Below are 9,994 nucleotides of genomic sequence, written 5' to 3' on the forward strand. Positions count from 1 at the left end.
TGGCAGCGCGTGTTCCAATGCTACAATTAGCGCGAGATCGAACAGCGGGGGAACTCAATCTTCAACTCCCGGGGTTGAAATGTAAAGCGTTGCTGATAAACCGTCACATTCAGGAGATCAACTCCATACCGTTCTACAAATAACTCATTTCTCAAGACAATGCTAATCCTATAAACGTACCAGCAGACTGCCCGGATGTGAAACTAATCCGCCAGCATTTCCCACTCTTGCCCCCGCAAATCCAACAAAACCCTACTGCTGATGTTATCCACAGATTCTATGTAAATAGTACGGAGTTACCACGAATCGAGCGGGAAAATGTGCACGTTGACTGGAACCGAATATGGCTAAACATTCATCAAACGCGAGGACTATCGTCGCAACAAAGAACCGACTTGTTCCTGCTCGTAAACTGTAAAACAGAACACCGGCGACTGATGTACATCATTCGACGGTCAGATGGAGAGCAGTGCGTACACTGCAATGCTGTACAGGAAACCCTACAACATAAATTTAGCGAGTGTCAACGAGTAGCAGCGGCTTGGACAATGTTACGGCGTATGACGACTGCTTCGATGGGCGGCTGGAGAAGCTTCACGTTCACCGATCTAGTTAGACCAACACTAAATGGAGTGTCCAGAACAGCAAGAAGCAATATCCTCAAACTACTAATAAATTACGTGAACTTCATAAACAGATGCAATAATGATGTAGATATAGATGAACTCAAGTTTAACTTAGAATATAATCTGTGAATAGTTTTAATAAATTTTAATATACACTGATTCAAAATAAAAAAAACAGTCTGCTCTTTCATGTTGAGTGTTCTATTTTGCAAGATCTACCTACATCAAAGCGGTACAAATTGAAAACTGAAAACTCCGCCAACTAGCCCCAATCTCCCCTACGTTGCAAATTACCATCGCACGCGTGAATCACCACTCTACCCAAATGTTCACGCAAGCAAGGCCCGTATAGCGATTGCTGAATGTCTGGTGGTCGATCGTTGTGCCGGCAAGCCTCTACTTGGTTTTCAAAACGATAGTGTTATTTTACACACATCATAAACTTGATTTGGATGTCAGTTCTCAGTGATGTAATCAGGCATGTATTTAACAAGAAATCCTATTTTACTCGTTCTATACTAAGACAACTTGTAAAGTGATTTTGAAACCAGGCCTCGGAAGTAAACTCACCTCACGTCATACCTTCGATACAGTATTCCAAGCCGTACGACTTTTAAGTATTAACCTTGGTCTGGCGGCTCAGAGGGTAAGGCGTTGGTGTTATAAGCCACCCGTCGTATGTTCGAGCCTCGGCCAGGAAGGATTCTTAATAGTCAGTAGCCTCGTAACACTAGCCATGCAATAGCCCTGTACATTACTAAAACTTGGCTGCAAAATCTGCCGAAACGAAACTTGGAACGGAAAACTAGTGCTAGACATACTCATATCGGCATGATAGAAGGTTTTCTGTAAGTTCACAACTGATTCTCTCTAGAAAATCCATCCGCCTTTTAATTTTCATATCTCTCTTTACCTTTAATTTGCCGAAAAAGCCTACAAAATCGATACAGTAGAACTTTGCCGCAATCGAAACATATTAGCCTATTGTTCGAAAGCGATTCGATGTTTAACCAATATTAGAAGCCGCGCCATTTTGTAATTTGGTCATGCTAAGAATCCTTTTTAACGAGATATGTGGGCAAAATATTGAGTGCAGTGTATCAAACGATCAGAGTAGCCCAGAAAACGTCTCGTTAATTTATATTACAATATTTTAGCAAGACTCAAATCTAAATCTTTTATTAATTCGTTTTTTTTTGGCATGGCCTAACATATATTTTCGATATATAAAACAAATAAATAAAAAAGCACTATTGATTATCCGTAGGATCTCGTGTACGTGACTTTCTATTGAGAGCGGAGACCTTCTTTCGCGGTTGGGATACAGTTGTCTGCTCGCTTACTGCATCTTTGGGATTATTTGCTTCTCTCGTGTCTCACGGCGAAATCTTCATAGTTAAAGCTGTATTGGTGCCTACGGTCGAATGTTGTTCCTTGCTTCTTGGACTTGCGCATGAGCAACGTAAACCTATCGTCATTGTTATTAATTTCCTCGCCGATTGTGCTAACAATTGATTTTGGAGTGCTGAACACTGTTTTGCAGTTGTCATTATGGCCTGAACAACTGTCACAAATTGGGCAACCATTTGTAGTTCAGTTATTTGTATTGAAAACCCTTTTTGATTGGTTTATCGTAGATGAATCGGCCATTTGCTGAGATGCATTTTCCTCTGTATCTGTATCTTTGTATTACGCAAGGATTGTTCATGGTGTGGCGTCTGATTTTAGTATATGCACGTAGAATTTTGTATGTTATGGGTGCATAGTGTGGTTTATTTAATAGTTCCGTGATTTTTGAGTTGTTCAGTCACATAGGGTCTTTCGATCTGAATTCTCAGCATAAAGAAATTTCTCCAAGCATCAGGTGTAACAGATTCTACTTCTCTGCATTGCGAAATGCATTTTACAATTAGCTTAGAAGGAGTATGTCATTTTTCATATACGCTGGAATCTTAATCCGTATGCTGTCACTTTCAACCATGCGTTTTAGGTTATTCGGAAAAACGAATATATCTGCCTGGTCTAACATGTTGAATGAGATCAGTGCTGCGTTGCGCATGTGATGATCCTGAAGATAGGCAACTACCAAAAGCATCATTTTTACATTTAGAAAACATTCCGGTTCACGAAAACTCAGTCGTATAGAACAATATTGGAAGTCAACGATGGCGGCGTAGGGTCGGATCAACGATCCTACTTCAACTTTACTCATTACGGCAAGAATAAATACATTTTCTTTGTTCTCGCGATAATGTATACTAGATGGAAAGGTTGGTAGATGTCGTTCACTTCACTCGGTTGTAGCTCTGACTCAGGCAGAAGAAGAAACTAGACTGAAGACTTGGTCTTGTTATTTTATCTCGGTGGGATATTTTTATTCAAATCGTTTATTTGATAAGGCACGTTGCGTTAGCTTAAAGGTGCCAATTTTGTTTTGTTTTACATTTTAAATTGCTTAAAACTAGGGGATTACTATTGATTTTTTTTTAAATGAAACTAATGCGATTTTATAGCTATCTTATATATCTACACAAGGGGATAATATTATTTTCGTAAGATTAGGGGGGTCATTTAGTTTTTGTGGCAATATGGTTTGACATTTTTATCAGTGAGATTATTGGAGCAAATAATGTTTAACTAAGGGGGACAATTTTTTACGACTATCTTAAAAGTAGGAATAACTAGAGGGCATGATTGAATTTCGTAATTTTGTAAAGATTCGTAATTATAGTTATTGACATTAAAAATGTCTTACTCCACTATCTGGGGCTAGGTGTCATTCTAAAATCTAAACTATCTCCCATGTAACGAAACTATGTAAGGTTTGCACGCTTATAACTCCGATATTACTAAATGGATTTTAATCATTCATACACCAATCGATTCAGAAACACCTAACTTAAATATTGGTAATAATTTAATATCTCCCCAATAAAAGTAGACTTTTGGAAATTGGTAAAATTAAAAAGTTCACGAAAAATGGGAAAATTACCATTCGTGAGGCAGATTTCTCAGACACAGCCATCATTAGAGGGCACCTTAGTCGCTCAATCAAACACGAAAAGTCATAAATAGAAGCGACGCTTGTCCGTTTAAATCAGTTGTTGCTAATATCCCATACGAGCAACATCGTCTCCGGGCGATGCAATAAGCGCTATCGATTTTCGGCAACTACTCTAAGCGGTAGACGCTATGCATTTTCGGCAGCGGTGGCCGTGTGCGGATTTTTCGGGTACCAGCACGGTGTCACAGAATGATTTGCAAAGTGGATGGGTGGGGTGGTTTGGATTTAAGATTGCACAGAGAATGCGCAAAATTCGTAAACGGAAAAAGCAGTTTTTTTCCACACCGTATGTCAGATCTTCATACAAATCAATCAGCAGTACTGTAACAACATTCTACACACGCTGATTGATTTTTATGAAGATCTGACATACGGTGTGGAAAAAAACTGCTTTTTTCGTTTTGCGAATTTTGCGCATTCTCCGTGCAACCTTAATTCAATACGACAGGATGCGACTTATGTGTGCTGCTTGAAAGTGTTGCGTTGAAAAAAAAATATTTATTTTTATGCATGCGTGTGCGTTATAACTTGTTAATCCATGTTTACGGCGCTTTGTAGCTGCGTATGGTAAAGAGCCTATTGGCTTTTATATGTTTCATATGTCGGTTATATGTGATATATATTTCTGTTATATGTTTTTATCAGTAAGGTATTTGACAACGTGCTTCTGTAGTTATTGCACTGTTCAGCAGCGTAGTATTTTATTTAGAAGAGTACACTCAGGTTTTTACGCGGTTTTTTGCGCAGTATTTTTTTACGCGGATTTTGAAATTTACGCGGTTTTCCTCTACGCGTTTTTTGAAATTTACGCGGTTTTCATTTACGCGGCCTGTATCCCCCGCGTAAAAATAACCTGTAATTGCATCGGAAACAATCACATTCCCAGTAGAACTTTTTGTTTTCTAATTTCAAACCCTTTTGTTTCGTACTGTACAAAACGGAAAATTTTAAAACAAAACTTACCGTCCCAGCAGCAGTTTAAGCGGGTGTTCTTTTTCGATTAAAATTCAAGCCATGTCTTAAGCGTTACTGGACTTAAAATTGTTTTCCCAGTTTATGCAGTCAGAGTATCTGTCCTGCCCTATGTATTTAAAACACAGTTGTAATCGCGTTTCAAAGTATACAACAAATAGAACGGTTAGGTACACCAATTTAAATTTTAAAATAAATCAGTTTTAAATTATGTAACAAACCGCTGTACTGAAGATATAATTATATCAGTCCTATTACCACATAAAACACCTATATAACATAAGACGCTGCAGAATTGGTTTAATATTACAATGTTTACACTACAGAGTTATAACACGTTATAATAATTAGCAACAAGAAAAATGTCACCAAGATAGCATAAAAACCCGTTTTAACTGGTAGTGCGAACGTTGTATAACAATGTAATTTATCAAATAAGTTCATTTGTTCAACCACTAATCGATCAAGAAATAATTAACCTTAAGATTGTTTACTTAAGTTCATTAGTACATTATTGAAAATTGGAAAATGAAATTTCATATTTCATGGAGAATCTGTATATTTCCGTTGGCGGGCGTGGGCTTCCTCATTACAGTTCTCAATATGGAACTTTTCTTTTGAATATATTTTCTGGACAGACCAGCCTATTTTAACTAGATGAATCAGCCAAATCATCCCAATGACCTAGTGAGATACTTGATTAATTGTAATAATAGATTACCGTTAAATGACCTTCAATAAATTATGTTTTAATGGTGAGGGTATATAGCAAATTGTAACATATGAAAATAGGCGAGTGAGCAAGAACGTGGGTCGATATGTGTGATGGATAAAATTCATTTGCACGCTCTTGAAAAAAGCTACATTTTTAATGTCACTGTGGTCGTGTCCTGTACACAACCCTTTATTTTTTTGTGGGTAGTAGAGTTGGGCACGTACTTCAGCAGATCCTCGCACGTCAAACTCTCATCGGTTACGACGCCTTCGGATTGTATTTTCACAGCTGGAATATACACGTTATAATCCAGCGTAAAGTGCTCACAGCAAGCAATATCGTTTGCCTGCTTTGAGTTGGCTAGCAACACCTTTATCTTGTCCCAGCGGACCATTGAAATTTCAGTCACAGCCGAAAACAGTTCCGTCAGGTCTCTAGAAATCTGAAAAAGATTCAGTGATTTAGTCTTGGGCCGAAAGAAGACCACAAATGGACCAGTTGAGAGTTCTGAATAGCATTTAGGCCGGGGGGAGCCTTAGAAGTTGAATCCGATTCAACTTCCATTTGACCATCCGGAGAGGGAACCATAGAAAACGTCAACGCACGGGGTCAGCGCCCGCGCAGACGGAAGAAAGCAATAAATGTGTTACAAAAAACAAAAACCACTTAGCTTTAAACTGGTGTCCAACGACGAACCGATCCAGCTTATACAGCTGGCTATTGTTTAATCCTCACACGCGAACAAAAGACTGAGGACCGAACCGAACTGGCAAAATAACCTTGAATGCGGATTAACACTATTCTTTATTGCCTCACACAGCACTACGGACTAGAAAAAACAACCTCTGTCTCGATGGAGAGCTCGAAAACGAATGACGGTGGGATATTTATTAAAATTAATTGGATGGCGTAAAACTGTTCATGCTTTCTGAAACTGTGTTCACATCGATATTCTTAACGGTTGGCATTCCAAGCATTAGGAGCGGTGATTTAAATTTATCTTTAGCAGTCGCAATTTCGGGTATTATAGTGTTATAGTTAAAGCTGATGACACCGCTACCTCATCAATATTTGGTTTAATTTTGAAATACGCAGACACAATAACCAACATAGCAAGATGATTGAGCAAGAAGTAAATTCTACGTCCCATCCAATTCAAAAAATATCCCAAGCCGCATTGCGCCGCCGCCGCCGATGATTTTAGCGAACGACACCACGCTGATACGCCGCCGGCCCAAATCACACGAACGCCGCCAATAGTGTGTGTGTGGGTGCATGTTTTTTTTCTTTTTTTATCGAGGGGGAATATTTAAAAGAGACCGCTACCGAATTGGCTGTGGTACTGTCGGATTCTTACTGCAGCTCATTCTCGAGCAAACCTATCGGCTAAACCTCAACCTCCTATATCTCCGTATCCTCTTCCTTCCGGGATCACCATTGAATATTACTTCAGGAGGGGATTGTGCTCTTGCACCTCTTCTTTCTTAGAGCCCTTAGCTCCTCGACTGCGCCTGTGCGCTGTTTGGGTGTTTTATCGATTTATTATAAATTATTGTTATTTTTTTATTATTTTTTTATCTTTTTTAATTTATCATTGTTTTATTTTTTTATCGATATTTTTTTTTCTTTTTTATTACCGGTTCGACTAGAAGTGAACCGATCCAAATATACCGAAACGTAACTCGCACCCCTTCACCCCACTCCAACACTTGGAGATTTTTTTTACTGTGAAACTGCCTGTTGGTGTTATCTCCGCTACGCTAGAGCTCCGACAGAATTAATGTTACTGTCATTAGCTGTTAGCTGTACTTGAGCCCGTTGGCCCCTCTGAAATACGCGGAGCCCGAATGCTCCCCTGCGTAGGTCAGTGAGTCAGCACGCTATCCAACCCTTGCTGCGTAACCGATCGCAAATGCTGGAATCCGTCGAGACGTGAACCGATCCGGAGATGCCGAAACGTGACTCGCATCCCTTCACAGCCATCCTCGCAGGTTTTTTAACCAACGTGAAGCTGCTTGTTGATGTCGCTAATTTAGTTCTCGTTTATCCGCAGTGCTTGAACTCTGGCAGAATTAGTGTTGCTGTCTTTAGCTCCTAGCTGTCCTTTGGCCCGTTAGCCCCTCTGCATACGCTGAGCCCTTTGGCTCCCCTATGTACGTTCAGTTAGCAAACTATTCAATCATCGCTGCTTAACCGGTCGACACCAGGACCGTTGCCACCGTCGGAACCCGTCAATACGTGAACCGATCCGGAGATGCCGAAACTTGATTCGCATCTCTTCACAGCCACCCTCGCAGGATTTTTTAACCGGCGTGAAACTACTTGTTGATGTTGCTAACTTAGTGCTCGTTTCGTATACGACCGTAACCGCTCTGGAAACCGTTGGGGCGTAAACCGATCTGGAGGAGCCATAAGACCTGGCTCGCGTCCCTTCACGACCACCCTTATAGGGTTTGTACCAGACTTGAACCACTCGCCCATACCTTACTAGTTGGCATTGCCAGCTTGCTGTTGTATTCGCCACTTTCTCTGAAGTTCCGACAGTATAAGTGTCACTGCACTGCTGACGGCATTCCACGTGTCCTCGTCTCGACACTCTCTACATTAAGCGAAGGTATCTCCCATCGCGCGGCGTCAAATCTAGGACAAACGACGATCACATGCTCCGGTATTTCCTCGGCGTTTATACACTTCGAACAAAAGGGTGACACAGTGTGTTCGAACCGATGTAGGTACTGTTTAAAACAACCATGACCAGACAGGAACTGCGTCAGGTAGAAGGTCACTTTACCATGCCTCCTATTTACCCAGGTCGAGAGAACCGGTATGACTCTGTGAGTCAACCTTCCTTTTTCCGACGAGTCCCAATCATGCTGCTTTTTGGCCATCGAGTCAACTCTCATTGTTTTCCTTATTCCCCTGATCCCCTTCCGCTTATAGCATTCGTTATCTTCCACTAGTATGATTCCGATAGGGATCATTTCAGCGATAACTGATGAGATAGTTTTGTACGTGCTCGCGACCCGCATGGCCATGAGCCTGAACGTACTACTAAGCTTCACTCGATTCCGCTGTGTCTGCAGCGCTGCAATCCAGACCGGTCCTCCGTACCTCAGTATCGACGATGATATTCTAGCCAGAAGATGCCTCTTGCTGCTGCATGGTCCGGCGTTGTTCGCCATGATTCTGGCTAAAGCGTTTTTAGCTTTTGCTGCCTTCTAGCAAGCATGGTCGTCGAGGGTGTCGAAGTTTAGTCGGTCATCTATCATTACGCATAGTTGTTTCAGCAGCCGCTTCGAGGCTACGACATGCTCCTCGACAATGATTTCTACTCGCTGCAGTACTTTGCAGTTGCTGACCAATAGCACCTCCGTTTTGTGATGGGTTATCCGCAACTTCACTGCTTGCATCCAGTTTTTAATTCTGTCGATTGCCTCCATCGCCAACATTTTCCTCCCAGTACCGTTATTACAATGTCGTCCGCGAACCCAACGATCTCTACGCTCCTAGGCAGCTTAAGTGTCAGCACGTGGTTATACATCCCGTTCCAAAGCGTTGGAACCAGGATAGAGCCTTGCAGGACTCCCGCCGTAACTCTAATCGTATTTTGTTACCCGTTTGTCTCGTAGATCAGGACCCGGTTCTGGAAATAACTCTTTAGAATTTTACACAGGTAGCTGGGGACCTTCAGTTTGTGCAGTGATTCCGCAATGACTTCCCAGCTTGCGCTACGGAACGCATTTTTGACGTCTATCGTTATCACGGTACAGTATCGATTTCCCCTTCTTTTCTGTTGGTGCGCCATATCGGCTCTCTCGATCACTGTCCGAATGGCGTCCACCGTAGACTTGCCCTTCCGAAATCCGAACTGGTTTTTCGACATCCCATTTTCGCTTTTCGTAAATATTACCAGTCTGTTAAGGACTAATCTCTCCAAGAGTTTCCCGAGCGTATCCAGCAGGCATATTGGTCTATACGATGATGGACAGGAGGCTTACCTGGATTAGGCAGTAGTACTAACTTCTGTATCTTCCATTTGTCAGGGAAGTGGCCCTCGTCTAGGAGCTTTTGAAACACTTTTCTGGTCATGTGCGGGAGTGTCTGGATTGCTGTTCTTAATGCGATATTGGGGATTCCATCTGGTCCGCTTTCTTCACTTTTAAACCCTTTGCCAATGCAATGAGTTCCTCATTGGAGATTTGTATCACTTCGGGATTGTCCCGCTCTACCTCGCCGTACGGTATAATCGGCCATATCATTGGATCCTGCTCCGGAAAGAGCCCTTCTACGATAACCTTCAGTTTATCAGAACACATTTCCGGAAGTGTCGTGGGCCTCTGATCTTCGTCATCGTCACACGGTATGCGTCGCCTCTGGGGTTGGTGTCAGAACCTTTCCACAACTCTTTAAAGCGAATCGATTTTCTTCGCTTTTTCTCACGTTTCAATGCTGCCCTTGCGGCGTGGAACACTATATTACGCTCCACTCTGTCCGCTTCGGTGCTTGCTCTCTGGGCGTATCTTCCGGCTCTCAGGCAGCTTGTGCGGAGGGATCCAAGCTCCTGGCTCCACCAATACGCTGGACGCCATCTGTTCCTTGGTTCCAGTTTTCATCGCA

General features: G+C 41.9%; 1 protein-coding gene across 1 annotated transcript; it reads right to left on the bottom strand.

Moving 5' to 3' along the window:
- Positions 1–7,929: 7,929 nt before the first annotated feature.
- Positions 7,930–8,559, bottom strand: LOC131680257 (uncharacterized). Its single transcript, XM_058960975.1, has one exon. The coding sequence runs from the start codon at positions 8,557–8,559 to the stop codon at positions 7,930–7,932; it is 630 nt and encodes a 209-aa protein (XP_058816958.1).
- Positions 8,560–9,994: the final 1,435 nt, after the last annotated feature.

Source organism: Topomyia yanbarensis, chromosome 2, assembly GCF_030247195.1.
Source record: "Topomyia yanbarensis strain Yona2022 chromosome 2, ASM3024719v1, whole genome shotgun sequence".
NCBI lineage: Eukaryota > Metazoa > Arthropoda > Insecta > Diptera > Culicidae > Topomyia > Topomyia yanbarensis.